This window comes from Muntiacus reevesi, chromosome 9 (genome assembly GCF_963930625.1).
Source record: "Muntiacus reevesi chromosome 9, mMunRee1.1, whole genome shotgun sequence".
Lineage (NCBI taxonomy): Eukaryota > Metazoa > Chordata > Mammalia > Artiodactyla > Cervidae > Muntiacus > Muntiacus reevesi.
This window is the reverse complement of record NC_089257.1, coordinates 56,407,235-56,431,425: the sequence shown is the minus strand read 5'-3', so window position 1 is coordinate 56,431,425 and position 24,191 is coordinate 56,407,235. Positions and strand designations below refer to the sequence as shown.

The window sequence follows — 24,191 nt, the reverse complement described above, 5'->3', positions numbered from 1 at the left end:
CAGAAAGTCTGTCATCTGATCCAGGTGGTCTGCTGTGAGGTTAAGTGGTGGAGAACTCACAATGGAAGCTCCTTGAGCAGTTGGTTGACCTTGTTGTGGGTCAGATGAGGATAGCCCTCAGTGTTAGAATTGAGATTCTGTCCAGTTCCCTCCTGACACAGACCAGGTGTCAGTTCTGTTTGATCAGATTTTGTGTCTTATTGAAAACAGCTTCTGCCCTAGGACACGTAAGGGGAAAGCTGCTGTTCTTGGTGCCAGGCTCAGCAGACCCCCTAGGAGGTAGTTCTGAGTGACTTTGCTGCTGAGTGAGATTGGAAACTAGCAGGGGTTGTGTCGTGCAGGTCCTCCTACTCCAAGGTAAGGAATTTGAAGTTTATTTGAAAGAGCAATAGGGGGAGCTGCTGGAAGGTTGTGAACAGGTAAATGGTGTGATCTGATTCACAAAGAAGATCAGAGCCTAGGGAACAGGCTGTTGCAGTAGTCCAGTACGGTGACATCCTGATGATGGTAGAAACAGAAGGAAATAAATTTGAGGTACATTTTGAAGGTTGAGATAGAAAAGCCTGTCCATGAATTGGATGTGCAGAATAAGAGCAAGGGAAGAACAAGGATGATCCGTCAAATTTTGAATTGAACAAAATTTGTTCTGTGTGGTTGCTGAGATGGAGAAGTCTTAGGAACAAGTTTGGGGGGGAGCAAATCAGGGATTCCATTTTAGACATTTAAATTTGAGAACCTATTAGATTTCCAGTGGGGGAGACGTCTGGGAAGCAGGTGGATGTGGATTGTGGTGTGGAGGTTTGGCATCTGGTTGGACATGTTGATGGGGAGGCCTGAGTGAATAGGTGGTATCCCAGCACTTTGTGTTACAACAGAAGGGAGATCCAACAGAGGAAATGGTGTGTCGGGCAGAAGCTACTCATGGTAAGTTAGCTGTTTCCTCTTATATATAGCAATTCTTAGGAAGTGAAATCAGTATGGGGCTGACTAGGGCAGGTAAAAGCAAGAGATATCAGAAATAGAAGCAGAGAGGAGGGGATTGGGTTTGGCGCTGATAAGCCTGAATGAAGAGTCTGGATTTAATCTTGGAGGCTGGTAAAAGCCACTGATGAACTTAAAATGGAGTGTGGCATGATAGCTTTTAATATTTAGGACAGTGGTTTGAAGGGTATTGGCAGGGAAGAGGGATCAGGATAGCTGGGGAGAATTTCAAGACTAGGTAATCTAATTTAATCTAATCTAATTACCTAATTCTAAGATCAGGTACTCCTTACCTATTCCCAGTTCTAACATAGCAGACCCATGTACATGGTGAAGAAATTTCCCAGGGGATTCTGATGTACCGCCATTCAAAATGAGACTACACAGTCAAGTTTTTTTTAGTAGTTTTCAGTATTTATCTGTTTCCAAATAAGATATTTATACTGCTTGGTTTCTTGATTTTTCAATTTTAGTTAGCTATTGACATTCTACTCTAGAAAGTAAAGATTTAAGTCTATTATTCCCCTCTCTGCCTTTCCTTTCCAAAAACACACTTACTCTTATTCCAGCTTTATAATATAGCTATCATTTTTATTTAGCTCACTAGTCAATTTTTACGTAGTTACATAATGTAAAATATAAATATTCACTGCTGGACCATAGTTTTCTCTGTACTCATTACTAATTTATCACTAAACTCAGAACTAGATGTGTAAATCTCCCTTAATTCAGGGCCCTCAAATAGTAATTTACTAATAAGGTAAGAAATCAAAATAATAACAATGGGTAAATACTAAAAAATAAGTGCCCTTCTATTTTATTTCAGAAACCTAGATCTACTCCCTGACAACCAACCACTGCATTAAAAACAAAATAAAAATCCATGTTCTTCATGTTGCTTTGTTTCACTTAATATACCAGTGAATCTACAGATATTTTTTTTGTTTTTCAGAAACTATCCTTTCTTTTATTTAAAAAAAAATTTTTTTTATTAGTTGGAGGCTAATTACTTCACAACATTTCAGTGGGTTTTGTCATACATTGACATGAATCAGCCATAGAGTTACACGTATTCCCCATCCCGATCCCCCCTCCCACCTCCCTCTCCACCCGACTCCTCTGGGTCTTCCCAGTGCACCAGGCCCAAACACTTGTCTCATGCATCCCACCTGGGCTGGTGATCTGTTTCACCATAGATAATATACATGCTGTTCTTTCGAAACATCCCACCCTCACCTTCTCCCACAGAGTTCAAAAGTCTGTTCTGTACTTCTGTGTCTCTTTTTCTGTTTTGCATATAGGGTTATCATTACAGATATTTTAATATATCTTGGCTCACCTTCCATATCAGACATACAGACTTAGATTATTAATTTGAAATGGTACAGAATATTGCATTATATTCATCTACAGTGATCTTTATACCATTTCTCTGTTGATGGAAGATTAGGTTGATTGTTAACATTTGCTATTACAAACTATGCTGCAGTCAATGTCCATGGCCAATTGTCTTTACAAATAAGTGCAGGTATACTTGAAGAACAGACTACTTGAAGTAGAATGACTAAGTCAGAGGATATATCTGATTTCGATTTTGATTGATTTTACAAAATTGACCTTCAACAGTGTTATTTCAGTTTATACCCCCGCCAAAAGTGTCCCTGTTTCCCCACCCTCATATTATCTCTGAAAACTGTATTCAGTTAACTCCTTGCTCTGGTGGCCATATAGAAGATAGTTAAGTGGAGCAGAGTCTGGAAAGAACACGGTCAAGTGTGAAGTGGTCATATTTTGGGTAGGAGGCAAGGAAGACCTCAGTGAAAGCAGTGAAGATGGTGAGGATTGTGAGGATGGGATGGATAGGATACACGGATGCTGAGATTGGGTAGGTACAGGGCTTAGTGAACTGATTTATCCAGGACTGGAAGGTGAGGAGGGCCACAGGGAGTTGAGGTTAACCCTAGTGTTTGACTTGGTTAATAGCTAGGTGTGGTACTGAGCATGGGAGAGAGGAATAAGCTTGAAGAGGAATGTGGTACCTGTGGAATGGCCATGTGGAAATAAGCAGTAGGTTCTAGGGAATGTGAGTTCAGGTTAGGGAGAGATTTGGAACTCATTGCCATGGAGGTGGTGACTGATGCCCAGGCAGTAGTTGAGACCGCCCAGGGCTGAATGCCTCAGGCAGCTGGTTTTTAATTCTGGCTGCAGTTTGGTCATTTGAGGCCCTGCCCAAGAGATTTTGCTTTCTTTGGTCTGGGGCAAGGTCAGGGCATCGGTCTGTTTTAAAGTCTCTCCAGGTGATACCAATATATGAGAGAGGTTTGACATTTACTGAGGCCCATGTCCCCTGCCAGAAAATCTGATTCTGATGATCCCAATTTCAGCCTGGACATCAGGAGTTTTCAAAATACCCCCTACCCCTGGTGATTCTAACATGCGCTCAGGGTTGAGAATAACTGGCTTGGAGGAAACAGTAGCAGAGGATCAGCAGCAGACTTGAGTCTTCCTTGGTGGTTCAGTGGGTAAAAAACCCTCCTGCAATGCAGGAGATGCTGGCAGATGTGAGTTTGATCCCTGGGTCAAGAAGGTCCCCTGGAGGTGGGCTTGGTAACCCACTCCAGTGTTTTTGCCTGGAGAATCCCATGGACAGAGGAGTCTGGTGGGCTACAGTCTATGGGGTCATGAAGAGTCAGACACGACTGAGTGACTTTCACTTTTCAACGGCAGAAGCCTGAGGATCTTCAGTCCCAGGGGGTGGGCAAAAGCAGAGACTGCTTAAAGAAGTCTAGTAGGAGACAGAGGAGGAAAACCGGGGTATGGTGAGGGGGGATTCATTTGGAACGAGTCCCGTCAGCAGCTTGCTTCCTAGATGTGGCGCTTTCTGAGGAGGTTGGGCACCTGGAAGGAGAATCTGAAACGTCAGTCTCTGCTGGTCTTGCACGCAGTAGCGGAGGCCTTCGGTTTCACGGAGCTGCTTGAAGGGCCTTAGGTGGGTGGACCTTCATAATAGAGCTGGAGTTTTGGGGTTAGGTCAGAAGGCAGAGTACTGGGAGGGCAAGGCAGACGGAACCAGAAAGAAGGCATGGCCAGTGATAAACCTTTGTGGCGGGGATGCAGGAATGACTTCCAAAAGTTGTGCACCTGATATGCAGTTATAAGCTGCGATTGTGAGATGCGTCTGGCAGCCCACAGACCTAGGTTATTCTGCTACACGTGTTGGGGGCTGGGGGCAGAGCAAGGAGCTAAAGGATGAGAAGCCAACTGCAAGGAGGTAAAGGTGGTCGGGGAAGGTGTTGGACTGTCCCTAGGACGTGGAGCCATTCTTATCTAAGGGGCAGAGATGAGGTCTGTGGATGAAAACAGCTCACTGGCCTTGGAGGTCATTGTGCACTGAATGAGTGGAATCTCAGCCTTATGGTGGAAGCAGTGCTCGGTGGGCTTCGGGGTTGAAGACGACCCTTGGAGAAGAAAGCTGTCAGCCTCTGAGGTCAACAGAGCACTCAGTCTTTGATTATTCACGTGTATCTGAGAGGGATTGCATATTACATATCAGAGTTACCTTTATTTTCCCCTTACTGATGTTTTTATAATCTCTTACAGTCAAGCAATAAGTAGATCTGGCTGCTTAATAAAGGAAGCTTCTCCATTTGAAAATACAGAATAGGGATATCCATGCTCTGTATGATGGAGACTCTGCTAATCTCATTAGCTGGAGCACATTGGACTTGGCAAGGAGGGTTATTTGAACTCTAATGTGATCTCGTATTCGCGACTCTAGACCTCACAAGGAATTATTTCTAACAGTTCTTTCAGTACATGAGGGTGTCTGTTATATTTCACTTTATTAAACTACTTTAGAATGGTGGTTTGCAAGGGCAGACTGATTCAGATACAGCCTTAGAATCTTACCGCACTCTATGAGGTTGATTTGAAATTCTAGCCTTCCATGTTTTCCTAGTATTTAAAATAATGCATACTTGTATAATAAAAGGCAGGGGTGGGGGTAGAGTCAGGGATGCAGATGTTACCACAAGGAAAAGTGAAAGGCCTGTGCAGTCGGTGTGGAAGCTCAGGTGAGGGCCATCTGCTGCATAAGTATCTGGTTATAAGAACTGATTTCACATTTGGATATGACTGTTTTACAGGGACTATATCAGAATATGTAGGTAGATGCCTTTTGGAACAGGGAGGGCCCATGGCAGAGGGCAGGAGGTGTAGAGTCTTCTTTTTGGATAAGGCTGAGGTTGGGGTCCAGCAAATGGGTCTGCTCTTAGGACAGCTGCTCTGGGTGCTCCTCCCTGCTCCCAGGGGACCTTTACCTCATCTTACAACCCTTTCCACTGTGTCCTTCCCCCCACCATCTGTTAGTGGTGGTTTGACCTCTGACACTAGGACTTACTATTACACTGGGGTCTTTGGAGTTACCCCTCCAATGGCCAGCACTGGAGGGGTGACAGGCAGTGCATTAGCAGAGGGCGCAGGCTAGAGGATGAGCTGGGGGCTCAGGGGCACTGCCCCGTGTGAGTGAGTGGGTAAAGGGGCTCCGACCACCTGGACGCCGTAGGCAAGCATGGGGAATGGGCTGCAGAGCCAGACTGAAGGGGTTTATGGGGTGAGCAAGGCTGCTTTGCAGTTTGCATTTTGCTTCAGGCGGAGGAAACGGTGGTTAGTACAGTCAGAACTCTCGGGGGGAAGCCCCTGGCCTGGTTTCTGCCACACTGCCCCCTCCTCAAACACAGTCCCCTCTGAGAAATCCATAGCAAACCTGCCACCTGGTGGAAAGCAGACACGCTCGAGGAGTCTGTGCTAAAGAGATCTTAAAATCACCTTCCTTAGTGGGCAAAGGTTGGCTTCTCAGTGGTACAGAATCCACCTGCCAAGGCAGGAGACAGGGGTTCAGGCCCTAGGGCTGGAAGATCCCCTAGAGGAGGAAATGGCAGACCACTCCAGTATTCTTGCCTGGAAAATCTCACGGACAGAGGAGCCTGGTGGGCTGCAGTCCAGAGGGTTGCAAGAGTCAGACACGACTTAGCAACTAAACAACAACAAATTGCAAAGGTAACAATAAAAAGAGAATAAAGTCACTATTTTATTTTTCTGGTTTCACCATGGGGCATGTGGGATCTTACTTCCCAAACCAGGGATCAAAATCTGCACCCCCTGCATTGGAAACTTAGTCTTAGGCCCAGGACCATCAGGGAAGTCCCGAAAGTCACCATTTTTGAATGACAACTACCTCTAATCCTCACAATAGTCTATTAAATGGTTCTTGTGAGCCCCGTTTTACAGTAAGGAGAGTGAGGACATAAAAGATACTAACCTGAGGTCCTACAGGTAGGAAGCGATGCAGTGAGTTTAAGCACAGAACAGCACTTCTCTAACATGAGCCCCTGGAGGGCTTGTTAAAACACAGGTGGCTGGGCCTCAGCCCCAGGGTTTCTGATTTGGGGTGGGGCCTGATAACCTGCATGTCTGACAAATTCCCAGGTGGTGTTGAGGCTGCTGAACTGTGCTGTGAGTAGACTGGCTTACGACAAGGTCTGGCACCTCGTAAGCACAATATAAAGGTTTGTTAGATAAAACTGATAAAGGCAGTCAGGATTCCAACCTGGGCCTAATTCTAAAAACCTGTCCTTTTTACATCATGCTGCCTCAGACTGGCTTAATAAATTCAAGGCTTAATAAAACCCTCTACTTGGCCCCTTGCTCAATTTTTCTTTTAGAAAATAAGATGGCTGGTTGGTAGTGGTTTTCACGATCCTATCCAGCTTTTGTGTGCCGGAGTATTTGTTGAAGGGCTGGGTATGCGTTGGGACATTCTCAGACCGTGGACAGCACCACAGAATGTGAGACACAGTTCCTGCCCCCCAAGGATTTACGGGCGTGGCTGGGGAAGAGACAGCTTACAAGCAGGAAAAGGTTACATCAATGCAGGACCTTGGAAAAGTTACAGACCCTACAGTAACTAGGTCAGAGCAGGGCAGGAACCCCGAGGTCTGCGGCATTGCAGACGGCCTCCGTGGAAGAGGCGTGTGTCCCGAAGAATGAGTGACAGTTGGCAGTAGGCAAGATGAGCCCATGCAAGTAGGGAAAAGAGGAACAGGACTGTGAGAATAAGAGGAAAGCTGGAAGGGCTCACCTGTTGGTGAAGGTACTGTCTCATGGAGCCTGCAGCCTCTGCACGTCTCATTCATTCTTCAGCTCAGCCTTAGGAGGCAAGTGGTTCCTTCCTCAGGTTGTAGGTTAGGAAGCTGAGGCACAGCAGTCAGGTAAGTTGCCTAGGATCACACAGCCAGTGGATTCAAGTTGCCCAAGTATGTAGGAGGCCAGACAAGGTCAGCGTGAGGCAGGGGTGCAACTGAGAGGGGGTGCCTTTTTAAATGTTGGGCCTTTGATGCTCAACTTGCCCTGATTTGATCTTGGCCTGGTTAGGAGGAGCAGTGAGAAAACAGCAGGACGGTGCGGGTTGAGATCAGGTGCTAGAGAGCTGTGAGTATCGGGAGAAGGGGTTTAGAATTTGTTTCATAAGCAGCAGGGAGCCCTTGATGGTTTTGGAGCACAGGAGTGACTGGATCCAAGCAGCTGACTGTACAACAGGGAGACTAGATAGAAAGGTCTCCCAAGTTGTCTGAAAAGTGAAAGTGAAAGTCACTCTGTCGTGTCCGACTCTTTGCAACCTTATAGACTATACAGTCCATGGGATTCTCCAGGCCAGAATACTGGAATGGGTAGCCTTTCCCTTCTCCAGGGGATCTTCTCAACCCAGGGATCGAACCCAGGTGTCCTGCATTGCAGGCAGATTTTTCACCGTCTGAGCCACCAGGGAAGCCCAAAAATACTGGAGTGGGTAGCCTATCCCTTCTCCAGGGGATCTTCCCGACCCAGGAATCGAACTGGGGTCTCCAGCATTGCAGGCAGATTATTTACCAACTGAGACGAGTTGTCTGGGAGGCAGTCATTAATCAGTTTCTGAACTAGAATGATGGGGAAAGGAAGGAACTGATGCCAGCCACTTCCTTTAAGAAGCTTCAGAACTTGGTGCCAGGAGCATCTTGGTGACTGGGGGAAATTGTGAGGCGTTTCCTAGAGATCAGCACACCCGAGGGAGGAGCTGAGCGATGGCGGGGGAGAGAGAGAGAGAGAGAGAGGCAGGTTAATTGTGCTGCACCGGAAGTGGAGCGGCCAGGTCGGCCTGGTGAGGGGGTTGACCCTGCAAGTTGGCCTGCAGAAGGTGGTTTAGGAGCGCTCTGCTCCGGGAGGAAGTGACTGAAGTGCCGGCAGTCTGTGTCGATTGTTCTTTGGGGTTCTGGCAGGGCTCCCTTAGGGCCCGGCTCTTTGGCGTTGCCCCACAGACCCCTTGCGGGTCCCCTGACCTGTCCTCTCCTTTCCCCCCAGCCTGCCCCCGGAGCAGACCCTCCCTCGCCAGGGTCCCAGCCAGCACCTGTCCTTCCCAGAAAACTACCAGACCCTTCCTAGGAGCAGCCGCCACCCCTCGGGGGGCTCTTCACCCCCTCCCCGCAACCTGCCGAGCGACTACAAGTACGCGCAGGACCGCGCCAGCCACCTGAAGATGTCCAGCGAGGAGCGCCGGGCGCACCGGGACGGCACCGTCTGGCAGCTCTACGAGTGGCAGCAGCGCCAGCAGTTCCGGCACGGCAGCCCCACGGCCCCCATCTGCGCCGGCTCCCCGGAGTTCGCCGAGCAGGGCCGGAGCAGGAGCATGTTAGAGGTGCCCCGCTCCATCTCCGTGCCTCCGTCACCCTCGGACCTCCCTCCCCCGGGACCCCCGAGGGCCTTCCCACCCCGGCGGCCCCACACGCCGGCAGAGAGGGTCACTGTGAAGCCCCCGGACCAGAGGAGGAGCGTAGACATCTCGCTGGGGGCTTCTCCCAGGAAGGCATGGGGCCCCGCCGCCAAGGTGAGACTCTGGAGGCCCTGCCCAGCTGCCGCGCGGCTAGCCTCGTGGTGCCGGAGCTTCACGTGGTTTGAACACAAATTGGAGCAATACAGGGCGATGCTAGGTAACCCGTCTGCAGTTCTGCACTGTAGCACTGGGTGCAGCACTGAAGGCTTTAATTTCAGCCACAGGCCTGTGAGGTGGGTGCTGTTTCCTCAGGTGCCCTGCTCTCTGCAGGAGAGCATTCCCATGAAACCTTTTGTAAGCCAAGAGGGCCTAAAGCAAAGAAGCAATTACCTTTTTCTGTAAAAGAGAAAATCTCCCCCTGGATTTCAGTTATCAAAAAACAGGTACTAAAGGTAGGTCTTTTGTAAAATCAAAGTGGCATATAACAAATTTTTGGAAAGCAGGAGATCCCTGTGTGCCCATTTCACATATGAGAACTCTTGGGCCTTAAGGGGTGAAGTTACTTGCACAGGGTCACACAACTCAAACTCTACTTCCTTTCAGCTTGGAAGGCAGGGAAAGATGTCTGTGTTCAACCAGTTCAGTTATTTTTAAGAACCCGGCTTAAGGGTGAGCTTTCGAGGGTCTGTCACAGTTAGGCATTGTCGTGACCCAGTGCGGAAGGTGTGGGTCTGCATTAGACAGATGAAGAGTCAGGCTGAGAGAGGAGCCCTGACCTGGCTCGGCTGCCACGGTGGTGAGTGGCAGAGGCTCTGCCCCAGCCCCGCCGCCTTGCCTGGCTCCCCTTGTGATGTCTTGTCTCCTCTCCTGCAGAACTCTTCTCACGTGGACCGACGCTCCATGCCCTCCATGGGCTACATGACCCACACTGTCAGCGCTCCCAGTTTACACGGAAAATCGGTAAGCAGCGCCTCCTCTCTCAGCCTGGGTGACTGAACTGATCCAGCCTGCTAAGGGCTTGTCTCATCAGGGTTCTCCCAGGAGCCAGTCAGAGGCAATCTGTATTTTAGAGATAAGGAACTGAGGCTCAGAGAAGTCAAATGAGCTGCCCAGGCCTGTCTTGCCGGGACTGGGTCCTCCCGAGGTCGGCGGGAGAACTTGGGGAAAGTGGAGGAGAATGTGGAATGGAGGAGGATGTGGTGTGTCTTCTGGGGCAGTGTTCTCCGGCCACCTGCCTTTCCCCGCCTGTTGGCATCTCTCCTTTCTTCCCTGCGTTGGCTTTGATGAGTTCCCTGTCTTCAAAGTTCAAGTCTGGGTGAGGCTGCACTGCTGGTGGCTGTTTCCTGATACACACTACTTCCTGCATCCCCCTTTCTGCCGGTGCCTTTATTTGTCCTAATGACAGAATTAGTGCCATAACTACTCACCCGTGTCACATCAGTGCTGCCCCGGCAGCGGGGTGAAGAGGAATGATAGCGTCGTGCTCCCGTGGTGGCTCATTTCCTCACGATCTGTCTTGCACACCCGCAGCTGGAGGAGCTCTCACTGCTTCTCACCCAGTTACGGCAGCACCAGGCCAGGTTGGCCAGTGTGCGAAATTTCGCCGTCGGCCAGTTACTGCAGCACCAGCTGACCTTTCCCTCCTGCCAGGTCAGCGCTGGTGGGCCCTCTCAGGGCCGGGGGCCACCCTGGGGCCCAGGGAGTGCCATGCTGGCCCGTGCTCCGTCGTGCCCCTGCTCTAGTCTGTCCTGTCCTGCTGTCCGGCTCTCTCCCTTGTTCCTGCCTGTTCGCTTCTGGATGCCACTGCCGGACACCGTGTGGCCGTCTTGGGGCCCGCGCCCCTAGTGCTTGGGAGCAGCGGGGGAGGCTGCATGGGGTGTGAGGGACCTGGGCTGTGGCTTCTCTGCCTGCGAGTAGTGATTGCCAGGCTGGTGTGTGGTCACGTCCAAGAGCTGTGCTGGCTGTCGCCCTTGTTGCCACCTTGGGCACTCCTTGCGATGCTGAAAGGTGTGTGTCAGCCCAGAAGGAGAAGGCATCACGCCCTCTCATCTGGACAGTGCCATGCTGATTGACAGAGCATCCTCACACCCCTTAGCCTGGTGAACTCCACAGTAACCTGGAACAGGTTAGGTGAGACAGGTGGGGAAGTGATTTGCCCAGGATCCTGCAGGTCCTGTCTGGCACAGTGTTTCCAAGACATGGGGGGTTGCAGGCAAGCTCCTTGAGTGGCCAGGCAGTCGTTCTCCTGGGCATCCTGAACATCATCCTAAAGAAAATGCTGGTTCCCACAAGGCTGGCCTCCCCACTGCACAGAAGTAGGTAGAGGACAGATGAGGAGGGAGAGGGATTATCACCTTCCTTACCTGTCCTATTTTAGTGGGACCCGAAGGACTCAGGAAATGTCTTTGGAAAAATGAATCTAAGGCAACACATGCAAAAATCCTAAGTTGTGAATTTGGGTGATTTTTTAAATAACATTGCTCGGCGCTGTCCGTCTTACTGCTGTGGAACTGGGCTGACTAAGGAAGTAGGAATGGGTGAGGAGACAGTTTAGGGTCAGAAATAAGATCTTGGAAGCCACTGGTGTCCCTGGCCGTGGTCCTTAAGGCCTTCTTATGCTTTAAAGCACTGCCTAAACATTTAGCATTATTTATTTATTCTTAAAAAATACTTCATCAAGCCTGTAGTTTATTTTTTAATTTGGGGGATTAAAAAAATTAATCACATAACTTTTGGGATCTTAGTTCCCTGACCGGGGATCAAACCCATGCCCCCTGCAGTGGAAGCACAGCATCTTGACCAGTAGGGAAGTCTCTGTTTTTGTTGTTATTACATCAGAGCTCTAAACCCAGACCACCCTCGCAGCCCTGGCTTGCTGACAGGCCTCTGAGCTGGCTGAGAAAGTGCCGGGACTGTTTTTCTGAAGCTTTCATAGTCCCTCTGCCTCATAGTTAGCTTCTGTGATCCATTACATGGAAAGCACCAGTTCTAGGGAGTCAGAGAGTCTTTTCCTTATTCTCACTGCTTCTGGTCATTATACTGAAGAACTCAACAGACTGTCAGAGATGACGCAGGCAGGTCAGTTTGCCTGATCTAGCTCCCAGCACAGCCAACTTGACTCCATGCTGAGCAAATGGAGCCAGAACTTCCAGGGGACTTTATGTACCCTCAGGTGCTTATCTTCCTGGAACCCAAGGTCTTAAGGGGACCTTCCTGGGCCACCTGCGTCATCTCCATGCCTCTTCCAGGCACCAGTCTGCACCGATCAGGGGTCATTTTCCTCTGCACAGTGCAGAGGTCTGACAGCCAGTTTTGGAAGCGTAGCATGTCCTCTTCCAGGCAGACCCCTCTAACTCTGTGTCTGGAGCGCACCTCCACCTCAGCTGCGCTGCTGTCCTAGCCCTCTGATGGGATGTGTGCTGGCCCCCTCCTCCCCCTCAGACTGTCCTCAGCCCATGGTGGGGGCACGCTGGCTTTCCCCACATGGTGGCCCCGTGAGATCCATCATGCTGAGGGGCTCTGAGCTGCACCGAGACATTTGTGCTTCCTCTGTGGCTCGGATGTGTTGTTTTCCTGTGGTCTGTTGTCCCTGAAGCTGCACCGTGTAAACGATTCACTCTTGAAGCCCTGAGGAGTGGACACCTTTGGGTTTTCATAACTGACTTTTTTTTCTCTCTCTGCTTCATTTGAAGGCTGACGATACCTACCTCCAGCTGAAAAAAGACCTGGAGTACCTGGATCTAAAGGTGAGTGGCCTCAGGGGTCTGCTTTCCTTGGCGCTTACCTTTCTGAGAGTGTCAGCCTCATTGGAGACCAGCCCCAAAGCCAGAGGCCTTGCAGGTCTTGTAAATCTGGGTTTCAAATGAAGATGTCTCCTGTCTGAATCGGCAGGAGGAAGTTTTGTTTTGCTGTTTTGGGTTTTTTTCTTTGGTTGCTGTGGCTTTGAAAATTTCACTCTTAAAATGGAATATGATTGACATATTACATTGTATTGGTTCCAAATGTACAACAAAATGACATTTGTATGTATTAGGAAGTGATTGTATGTCTGATTAGCATCCATCACCATTCTTGGTTATGAATTCTTTTTTCCTGTGATGAGAACCTTTAAGATCTACTCTCTGAGCAACTTTCAAATGCGCAATGAAGTATTAATAACTATAGTCACCATGCTGTGTATTACTTCCTCATGATTTATTTGTTTTATAACCAGAAGTTTGTCCCTCTCAGAAGAGCTTTATTTCTTACAGCCTCAGACTCCGGGCTCTTAGTTTCTCATGAATTTTGCTGTCAGGTTTCTGGTTTACAAAATGAAGGCACACGCTCTTGGTCTCTTCCTGTCCTTGGTTAGAACCACAAGGTTTCTCCAAATAATACCGAGTTGCTTCTTCAGAGCCTCTAGTAGGGTGGGGGTGGGTTTGGTTCACAGGGTGTCCCTGATGTGTGTTTTCAGGCACCGGTGGTTCAGTTTTGTTGCTGGGGGAGTAGGTACCACATGGAATCCTGAGGCCCTGAGGGGTGCTGTGGCCTTCCACCCGTGTTTAGGAGATGAACACCAGACCCCTCTGTAGATGATGGAGTTCAGGCTCTAAATCAACCTCCAGAGCACAGAGTGAGCTGGGCAAGTTGCTGGAGAAGCGAGAGGCATTCTGCCGGGAAGAGAGCAGCTATTGTTTCGTTCCCACAGCTCTCCAAAAGCTCCCACTGAGAAAAGCACTTCTTATGCCTGAGCCAGGACATAGGCTGAAGGAATGTGACCTTTAATTTACCGTGGGTGTGAGGGGGCGGGCAAGGGGCCCCAAGGGAGGACACCTATGCGACAGCCACAGGGGCGTGCTTCCCTCAGCCCCCAGGGTACCTGGCTTGACCTATTTTTAACCCTGGCTTGTCATCCAGCCTGGCAGAAGCAGGATTATGAATGCTGGGTCCTCAGGCAGCAGATGAGAGGCTTCCCCACTCTGAGGCAAGATCGAGGCCTTTGATTAGGAATCGTTTAGTTAACTTGCCTATCTGTTAATAACTTGAGCGTTTGTGCTATACCCAGCTCGGAGAAACTGGGGGAGAGGCAAGAGAAAAACTGAGGCTTTCTTCCCTTGAGAAACTTCCATATGCTCTGGGTTGGGGAAAGAAAATATCCTGAAATAACACAGATTTATGCCAAGTGGGGTATAAAGATATGTCTGGCTCAGTGCTCAGATCTGAGAGAGTGAGGATCCCTGTGGGCTGATGTGTCAGCAAGGCTTCTGGAGGAGGCGGCATGTGTCTGGAGCCTTGAAGAACCAGAGGGCTTGGGTTGGTTGAAATTAAAGGGAAGGGAATGGTGGGAGTCAGGGTGTGGCTGGGGCTCGGGGGACGTGGGGGCAGATTGTCCCGGTTCCTGGACAATCCTGTCTGTCCTAGGCTTTAGGAAGGAAGGTGCAGTGAACAAAAGTCAGACTTGGCTTTCACAGATGAGCTAAACAAAGAGGGTTCTCTCAAAACCAGGATGTCTTCTAGCTTATGTGGTTGTTAGGTCACGCAGAACATGAGTGAGTGTTGTCAGTGGTGGCAGTCAGGCCTCAGGATGGCAAGTGCTCCGACATGGTGGCGTGGGCCAGATGGGCAACCCAGCCCAGCCTCCAGTACTCTGATCCTGGGCAGGTCCTTCCACCATGCCCACCTCCCCTGTCTGACCTGGAGCGAGGATCAGCAGCCCCCGATCTCCACCTGCTCTGGGTGTCCCCACATCCTTGTTCCCTGACTTCACCGTGCCCCTGTTCAGTTCTTCTTTCACTCCGGCTCCGGGGCCATGCAGGCCACACAGAAATATTTGTAGAGCATCCGTGATGTTATCTGGGCCTGTGGGAGAGGCGTGCCTCACGGCAGCAAGCGTACCTTGTAGAACTCTTCAGCGTGCTTGGTGCGCGGTGCGAGGGAACTTAATAAAGTGCCTGAGCCAGAGTCACAGGAATAGCTGTCTTCTGACTCCCGTCTGTGTGGGATAGCTGATCTCACAGCGGGTCCTAGAGAGAAGCTCCAGCTCAGGTTTGTTTACAGACTGTAGTGTGTGTGCTAAGTGTCTTCAGGAGTGTCCGACTCTGTGACCCCGTGGACTGCAGCCCACCAGGCTCCTCTGCCCCAGGCAAGAGTAGTGGAGTGGGTTGCCATGGCCTCCTCCAGGAGATCTTCCAGACCCAGGGATCAAACCTGCATTGAGCTCAAAGGATTGAGAGAGAGGGGAGGGGTAACTGAGGCACAGGATAATGGAGCAGAGCCAGAAGGCCCTGTGAGTCCTGACTCCCCACAGAAGCTGAATAGCCACACAGGGTATGCGTGTCAGTCACCATGTATTACTTCACTTCTATTCAATTACGTAACCCCTGTAAGTAGCCCTATAAAGGAGGTGGTGTTATAGTCTTCACTAACTGAACCTCAAAGAAATAAACGACTTTCCCAAGGCCGTGTAGGTAGTCACTGAGGAATCTGTACTTGGGCGTAGCACTGACTCTGAAACTGGTGCTCTTAAACCCCCTGCCTGCCGGCTGCTTTTACAATACCGCCTCTACTACTGTGGACCCAAAGGCATTAGGTTTTTTATGGAGCTGAACTGGGATTTTTCTGCCAGGAAATGTGCATGATGTGATATAGAGAGAGGCAAGGTGGATCCTTTGTCTTTGCCAGCTAGGAGACGTGCGTGACCAAAACAGTAGCTCGTGATTGGAAATTGTCACTGTTTGTCATGGAGAGCAGCTGTGTTGATGCCAGCACTTCCCTGCTCTTGTAGCTGTTACTCCAGTTGCTAAGCTCCTGTTAGAGAAGCCGTCCCCCAGTGACAGCAGCCGTGGGTGAGAGACACTTGGCTTACCAGCGGCACGTGTGGGGAAGGATGCCGGGGTTTGCGCTGAGAGTCGCCTTCAGAAAGGTTGACGCCTGAATGGGTGCGTAGCGTAGCCCAGCCCAACCTGGGGGTGGAGATGCTCTTCACACCCCTGCTGTGACCAGCTTCTTGGGAGAGGTTCCTCCTGGGTCCTCATGAGGAGAGCTAAGCCTTTCTGGAGAAAGACAGTCTCCCTGCCCCCACCAGGTGGGCCTGTGGTCCCCCATGTCTCTATCCCAAATGCCACAGACTTGAGGATCCCGCGCCCATGTCCCATCAGCTGATGCTTGGCTTCCAGAACCAGTTGGTGGTGTGTGCTTGCCCACGTGTTGTGGACTCCGATCTCCTAAAGTGAGCATTCCTTCTGGGGTGCCACAGGACCAAGTAGAAGCAGAGTCCCTTGTCTTAAAAATGCTGTGTGTTAGTGTTCTTCGGGAATGTTTACTTCCCTGGCATTTTACTTGGTGTTGCCGGGGTGGAAGGGATTTCACGTTGATTAAGCGTCTGTTCCTGCCTGGCAATGTTTGTGCACCTGATGTTCATCGTCTCGCTTAAATCCTCTGTGAGCAAATACGAATTATTATTCCACCACACTAATCAAATTACCCAGAGAGGTAATTTCTGCAAAGCTAGGCAACTGAGATTCGAACCCTGTGACTAAATTCACACCTGCCTCCTTTCTTCTGTGTGCCATGTACTGATACTTAGCCTGCCCTGAAGTTGTATTCACTGAGTTGTATTTTTGGCATTAATGTTCTGCTCTTCAGAACCCTACACCTGAGCCAGGTCTAAAAAGCAGGTGTGAGGGTTTGCAGTTATTGACAGTTTGAATTATTTTTATGTAACTGGAAAGCACAGCTGGAAAAGGGAGGTGGGGGGAGGGTACCTGCAGCCACATTAGGAGGAGCAGTTGCCATCAGCCCCAGAGGCACTCTTGGCCCTGGTGAGGGACGTTATCAGTGGCTCCAGGTGCCTGGTCTCTGGACTTTTTCTGACTGAGCTTGAGATTGGGGCTTCTCTGTTCAGAGTCTGTTTTCGGAGCAGTTAAAAAATTGCAGGTCTGGAGGATGGTGGGCATCTCTGGAAATGATGCCCAGAATTCTGTGTTTTTAAAAATCAAGCTCTGGGGGGATTATTGTGCACAAGAAGTTGAGGTCTGTTATTCTGGAGAGAGGTTGTTAACCTTGGTCATGAACTAGAGCAACCAGGTGAGTTTTTTAAATGCATATGGATGCTTGGGTCTTACCCTTTAGAGACTCCGATTTAATTGGTAGTACTCAGGTATCACCCTTTAAGAAGGAAAGAATGGGAGAGAAGGAAGGAAAGAAACAAAAACTCCCTAGGTGTTTCTCATGTGTAGCTGTGGCTGAGAAACATGGTTTCAAAGCAGTGATCCTCAAAATGTGATCCCAGATTGACAGTGTCAGCACTTCCTAGGGATTTGTCAGAATGCAAAATCTTGGGTCCCACCCTAGAGTTGCTTAGTAAGAACCATTGGTGATGGGGCCCAGCAAATCTGTATGTTCACAGCCCTCCAGGTGATTCTGAAGGCTGCTTGAGTTTAAGAACCCCTTTTTAGTATAGCGACTCCCACTCCTGGCTACCTGTCAGACTCACCCAGGAGGGCTTTTAGGAATCCCGGTGTCCAGGCCCCACCACAGACCAGTTACATCCAAATTCTCTTGGAGTGGGACTCAGGCATCAGTATTTTTTTAAAGCTCCTGGATGATCACCACAGTGGAGGCGTGGATGAGATCCAGTCTTAGCAGGTGGGGAGAGTGGCCCCTCAAAGGAGCTGGAAGCATTTGGCGCCGTTGGTAAGACAATTGTTTAGGTGTGGCGGCAAGAGTCTGAGAGACCCAAGATGGAAAATGTTGGCTAACGCATGGTTTCACGCTAAACCACAGATTCAGTATCTTTCAGTATGTGATGAGGGAGGATGCAGGCAGAAGCAGAGTCCCCTCTTGCCTTCAGAACCAGGAAGGACATGGGCACTGAAATCAGCCCTCTCACAAAGATCTTCCAGGCAGCGCTTAGGAGGCTGGCTTACAGATGAGGGAACTGAAATCTGGAAAGGCCCACTGGCTGGGAAGCAGCATAACCAGTTGAGACCCACTCACTAAAACTGTACAACACACATCCTCCTAAGGTTTCCCCTTGCCACGTCCCCAAATTCTGGCTCCTTCAAATGTCGTTTGATGTCTTACCTGTTACGTTTTGTTGTATTTGCCTTTCTGTTTGGAACAGATAAAAAATAATGAACCTTTGATCAACGTGCTTTACAAAGTGCTGAAGAAGTCAGCACGGGGCTGTCGGCCCAGGAGAAGCGTAAGATGACCTGATCTGTGTCTCCAGGCGGGGCCATTCCATTGCTTCTGGCTCAGTGCCGACTCCATCACTTGCTTAACCAGGGGCTCTCCTGACCGCCCCCAGGCTTCCTGCAAGTCATTTTTGGTTTATTTTCTTTCTACTGAAGCTCCCTCAGCGTTTTGGCTGGTGCACCAGGCTGAGCCTTCATCTGTAGTGTTCTGTGACTCCATCTTTTGTGCTGCCGTCGGGGGGCGGAGCGGGGGCTTGCCCAGCTTGCCACCAGCTTGTGTTGTGTTTCCATTCTCACTTGTCTGCCTCCATGGCGAGGGCTGCCCTAGAGCATGCGTTCCTGGGGTCGGAGCAGCAGTTCCTGGTCACCTTGGAGGAGCCGGGATGTCCTGAGATTCCACTGTAGCCCTGATATGAGGGTGGCTCTACTTTGGGGCAAGGTGTTGATGTTTGAAAACATTCTAGATCTGGATTAGAACAAAACACCCATCTCCCCAGCACTCTCCTCTTTGAGAGATGCAGAGGTAGTGCCTGAAACGTGGCCAGCTCTTATAGCATCCCAAGGGAGGCTGCAGGAGGGAACACAGGAGCTGTGTCCAGTCATCTTAAGCCCTGAGCGTAGGTGTCTTCGAGTGTACGGGAGGAGAGTCAGAGGCCTGGGTGACCATCAGTTCCTTTCTGATGCCAAGACTCTTTCAAATGAATGAGTGCCCACTAACTTCACTTTTTCTGATGACTTAGTTGGACCCACAGTTGTGGACTCATAGTTAATGTTCTGAATGGATTTAAGCATTGCTATCACAAAGTGCAATTTGAAAAGGAAAATTAGGTGTAACGTACTGCTGTGACTCTGTTTAGTAGGCTTGATTCTCTGGAATGAAGCTAAATTTAGAAGCTTAGAGGGCCTGTGACCTATCTAAACACTGTCCCGTAGCCCCTGCTCTGAAGCCTGTGACCTTTACCCCATAGAAAGAGGACTCGGGCCCTGAGCACAGCCAGCGCACCTGGTTTTGTTACATTCACAGACTCACTAAGCAAACGCTTCTCAAATATCCTCAGTATTTTGGGCCCTGGGCTGGGCTTTGAGGTTACAGAGAAAAAACATGAGAGTCCCCACAGTTACTGCTAAATAGATTACTGTCAAGTGAGGGGACACAGATTGTCTACTAAAGCCCCTAGTAGTGGCAGACACCAGGTGTGCGAGGATGTCCCTGGATGGGTACCAGGCCCAGATGGAGGGAGTGGGACAAAAGAGCAGCAAGTGGGCCCCGTCAGCTGAGTTTCTAATCCTAATAGACTCGGTCACTTGAATTCCTAAGTTGTAGCACCTTAAAAGCCGCACATTAAGAGGGGACAAAGAGAAAGTTATTTCTTAGAAAAGAGAGAGTGCTAATATCCTGAGAGAAAGAAGAAACATTTTACGTTAATCTGAAATGGAAATGAAAGCACAGAAATTTGGGAGCATTTTGCTAGATAAGCAAATAGTCTTGAACACTTCTAAGAAATTCTATATTACTGATTTTTGTAATGATTCTGATTCATCCCCAGAAAGGTCAAATTTATATTCAGTATTCCATGAAGGCAGTGAAGGACATACTTTTAGAAAGCGTTCCATCAAAAAGTTTAAAAGCTTTCTGAAAGTGCTCTTTTTGTGTAGAAATACCTCATTCCTTGCCTGACGATGCTGGATAAATGAGGCATTGCTCAGTTGGACTCCCTGCCTTTGCTATTTCAGTATCAAAAACGTATCATCCAGAAAAAAGCTTCAGTGACAAAAAGGAAAGAGTTTTTGCTAAGAGGAAAAAAATCCCCAAAGCACATCTCAATTTGAAACTGATTTCTTCCTAGGAAGCGAGCCAGGGTCAGCCCCTGGGAGAGCAGACAAGCACGTGGCCCCTCACTTTGGCAAAGGACTGTGGCACAGAGTGAAGGACCCCCCCCTCTGCCCGCGGGGTTCCCAGATCCTGCCTGGGAAGCTCAGCTGTCCCTGGTTCCCCGGGATTCGTTCCCCTGCCTCCCTCCCCCCACCACACCCCACCTGCCCCTGCAGGAGCCAGCGCAGTCTGTTTCTGTGAATCCTTGTTGTGGTCACTGTGTCCTGTGACTGTATGTGACTGTGTACGTACACATAATTTGCCAGTTTGAAGAGCAGAATTTGGCTGGATTCTACTTTTGTCTAGGACTGACCTACATATATTTCCCTTTCACCTACCTGGGAGGCAGTAAGCAGTTTGCCTGTTGCCTTCCAGAGTGCCAGGCCTTCCGTCCGGGGCCAGCTTCCCCCAAGATAAAGAAGACAGTGGTTCCTGTCCTCCACTGTGCCGCCCAAGGCAGCAGGGGGGTGGGTGGGGGTGGGTCTGCAGCCCGGACTCGGCCCTCAGCTCACAGTGTGGAGAAGACTTCTCCCTTGACCTTGACCTTTGGGTCTGGGTACGCAGATTTTGAATTCTGAGGGGAACATTTGCTAATCTGTTCCTGCTTCTGATTCACACTCACAAACTTGACAGAGTGGGGAGGAAGTAAGGGCCGTTTCTCCAGCAGCTGTGTGTCCATCCGTGGCGGGACCCTCTGCGTAGTGTGCACACCATCTGTCTCTGCTGTAGCTCCCTCCACCCTCCATTTCTCTGGCCAGATCTGCAAACCGGAGTTCAGCAAGGTGGCCTCCCCTATAAGGGGCATTTGACCCGGCCGTCCCTGACCATGGTTTGGCCATCGGGGTGCATCTGTGAAAAAGGTCTCTCTGCTTCTGCAGTTTTTTTACAAAGAAGGAGACTTGGTGGAAATGAAAACGTGGCCTAGAGAGTTCCTATTTAACTTCGCAGGAGCCAGTGAGCAGTGAGTGAAGGGCGACGTGTCGCCCGCCACTGGTCCAGGAAAAGATGGCAGATCTTGTGAAATTCTGCTGGCCCCTAAGTTTGGGTGGTTTTTGGCTGCTGCTTTGCGCTTTCTTTTCTTGAGAGGACAGGGTAACTTGTATTACAAGTTCAGACCAACCTCAGCCATTCAGGGATTAGTTGAAAACCCCAGCCAGGAATCACCCAGGTGCTTCTTCCTTTGACCAGATCCTCTTGCTAAATAGTGGAGAATGAGGAAGGCTGATTGTTTTTGTGGGGGTGGGGGTTGCTTAGACTTCCTTGAACTAAGGGCTCAATGATGCCCAAGGGATTTGCTAGTTCTTCTTGGTCCACTCACTCCATAGCCCCAGGCGGGGGTCATGGACTTCTGTTAATCACATTTGACCCCAGATTTAGTAGCAAAACTCTCTCTTATCAGTGGCAAATCTTCCATGATTCATATTGAACTCATTTGGACCAAATTTAAGCCTTTACTATTGATTCTTAGCTTGAAAGTCTATATTTTCTTTGAGAAATTTATAAGTACTAGTAAGATCTCATTTATTTTTTCCCTGAAATGAAATAAGCGTAAAAATAAAGCAGGTGTTGCCCATGTTTCTTCCCTTTCTGTGCCGTGACCCTCCCTACCGCTGCCGAGACTTCCACACCTGTCTGTTGTAGGGCGAACTTTCCCTCCTGAGTTCTGATTCTGAACCCCATGGTTAAATCTTCTCTAAATTGTTCACCTCCCAGATGACAGGCCGGGATCTCCTCAAGGACCGAAGTCTGAAACCGGTGAAAATCGCCGAGAGTGACATTGACGTGAGTGAGCAGGGTTCACAGGCCAACCCCTCGCCTGCCCGCCGCCCCCAGACCCGGGGTGGGCAACTTCAGGCAGGGCTTGGATGGTTCCGTAGCCAAAGGCTTTCGGGTCACTCTCCAAGGCCATGCCCTTTCCTCGTCCTCCCAGGCCCTCTTCAACCTATTCTTGTTCACAGGTCAAGCTGAGCGTCTTCTGTGAACAAGATCGGGTCCTCCAGGACTTGGAAGACAAGATACGAGCCCTTAAGGAGAACAAAGTGTGTATCAGTTTTGTGTGATCTTGGGCTGGGTGGTGGGGCTTTTGTCATCTTGTCTTTCCTCAATATAGACTGGACTCTTGTGTTAAGTATTGGACAGCAGATATTACTTTATCCGGAACAATGTCTTTACATTTTAAGGGTATCTTGTGGGGTTTCTCTCTGAACCCAGAGGAAGCCTTGTGGGGCAACCTCAGCCTACTTATTCCAAATACCACATCCACAACCTTAATTCTGCCCTGACCCAGCTCTCCCCAGCAGTCCTGAGAGGTAGGCCTGAGTTGTAGTGATGAAGCCACATCCCTGAACCCCAGGGATGGGGCGCTGCCTTGGGGGAAGCGGCCAGAGTCGTAATGTGGCAGAGATTGTCTCTTCCTAAGGTTCCTTTGCTCTAAGGATCTTGGCTGTAGGGAAAGCAAGTATGGGTGGGAGCGGAGGAATGGGCTGGTAGCCACTGATGTTTGGTCTCTTAGACACTGTATGTGAATTTTTTTCTGCATTTTAACAAGTCATTACATTAGTGATACTCAAAGTTTATAAATAACATGGCCTTTTTTTTTTTAAATAAAAAGGGTTGGTTTATTGTAGTTCAAATACATAAACTGAACATTTAAATATCTTAAAATTAAACCTTAGAAATAAAAATTTAACATTCAAGCAGGAGTATAGTTTATAAGGAACACCCAAGAAAGGTAATTTGTTGTCTAATCCAGAATATTGAAAAGATCACTTAATGGTGAATAAAATGGTTTAACCAGCAGTCATAGTCTGGCCAACATGTTAATTATGACTGTGGTTCCATACCTGAGAAGACATTACTAAATAAATCTCTTAGGCTAAACAACAGGACTTGGCTTATAATTTCCTTCTTCAACAGCTTAGAGAGTTTTCCATCTGTTCTTTGATTTAGCCTCATAGTTTATCCCCTTAAGGAGTGGATGGCCTTATGCCCACTTTATAGACAATGAAACTGAGGCACAGAACTGTTCAGCGATTTGTCCCCAGGAGGCCACCCAGTGGGCAGACAAAGTCAGAGCTGGACTCAAAGACCTTGACTCTCAGGCCCCTAGCTGGGTGCTGGCCTCTTCAGTCTTGCTTAGATCCAGCAGGTTTCTTTAGTTGCTGGCCTGGCAGGGGGCCACCAGGGAATTGTCTCGCTATCCTCTTGCTCTTTGGCCCTGGTCCGGCCCAGGACCAGCTAGAGTCCGTGCTGGAGGTGTTGCACAGACAGATGGAGCAGTACCGAGACCAGCCCCAGCACCTGGAGAAGATCGCCTACCAGCAGAGGCTGCTGCAAGAGGACCTTGTCCACATCCGGGCCGAGCTCTCCAGAGAGTCCACTGTGCGTAGATGCTCTCCCGTCCCCACCCCCGCCCTCCCCAGGATGGGCTGGGAGGGGGCTGCTTTTCTCGTCTCCCAACCTATAGATGAGAAGGTGGCCAGGGGCGAGAGTCTTGGAATAGCAGAAGACTGCCTCCTGACAGTAGCTTGCTTTGTCAGGGGTGACACATCCGTCTCTCCCGCTGCCTTAGGTGCATGTCAGTGCCTCTGGGTGACGGCAGTGACCCCCGGGGGGTCCGCCGTCTCGGAGCAGCCTGCGCCGCTGCTGCCCCGATCTGTGTGCAGTTAACTCTGAGACGTCAGAGTTTCTACTCCTTTATTTGTCTGATGTGGTGGCCAAGCACCCGCAGGGGTGGGAGACGGACCAGTGCAGGTGGCCTGAGACGCTTCAGGCACCCCTTGCCCTCTTCCTGTGTAGTCGGGTCAGCAGTGGTCAGGAGCACAGGGGCTCTCGGGGCCTTCTGAGGGGCGGGCATGGGATAAATGAGAATCGGAAGCATTTCTTTGATCCACAGGAGATGGAAAATGCCTGGAATGAGTACCTAAAGCTAGAAAGAGATGTGGAGCAGCTAAAGCAGACCCTGCAGGAGCAACACAGAAGAGCCTTTTTCTTCCAGGTGACGCAAGGGCTCTTCATCCCTTCTGAGCTCTGGTTTCTTCTTGGAGTCTGCACTTACGGGGGCTGTGAGCCTTACCCAGGGGCCTTCTCTGTGTCCACCTGAACTTAGCCTGCGCACCACCCCAAGCTGTCTCGGGGAACGCTTGCCACTGCCAGGCTGTCATGAGAAGCGTCACCTCAACTCCCCCTGCCTCTGCGCTGAGAGACAAGCTCCTCAGCATTTTTCTAAGGGTTTCTCTACAAATCATCTGGGGAAACAGCCCCAAGAGGAGATGGTACTGACCTTGAGAACCTTACAGGCGCTGGAGGGTGATCTGTCTTCCTTGTCCTTGGCCCTGTCTTGGGTTCCTAGCTGCTC

The 24,191-nt window shown here is 49.7% G+C and overlaps 1 protein-coding gene across 2 annotated transcripts in view; it reads left to right on the top strand.

Annotated features, from left to right (window-relative positions):
- Positions 1-24,191, top strand: part of PLEKHA7 (pleckstrin homology domain containing A7) — a 213,264-nt gene that overhangs the window by 166,208 nt on the left and 22,865 nt on the right. For both annotated transcript variants that reach the window (XM_065944881.1, XM_065944880.1), the window contains exons 11-17: positions 8,377-8,899; positions 9,659-9,745; positions 12,478-12,531; positions 21,548-21,616; positions 21,793-21,873; positions 23,066-23,215; positions 23,730-23,831. In XM_065944881.1, the coding sequence (XP_065800953.1) occupies positions 8,377-8,899; positions 9,659-9,745; positions 12,478-12,531; positions 21,548-21,616; positions 21,793-21,873; positions 23,066-23,215; positions 23,730-23,831 (1,066 nt within the window). The remainder of the gene's footprint in view (positions 1-8,376; positions 8,900-9,658; positions 9,746-12,477; positions 12,532-21,547; positions 21,617-21,792; positions 21,874-23,065; positions 23,216-23,729; positions 23,832-24,191) is intronic.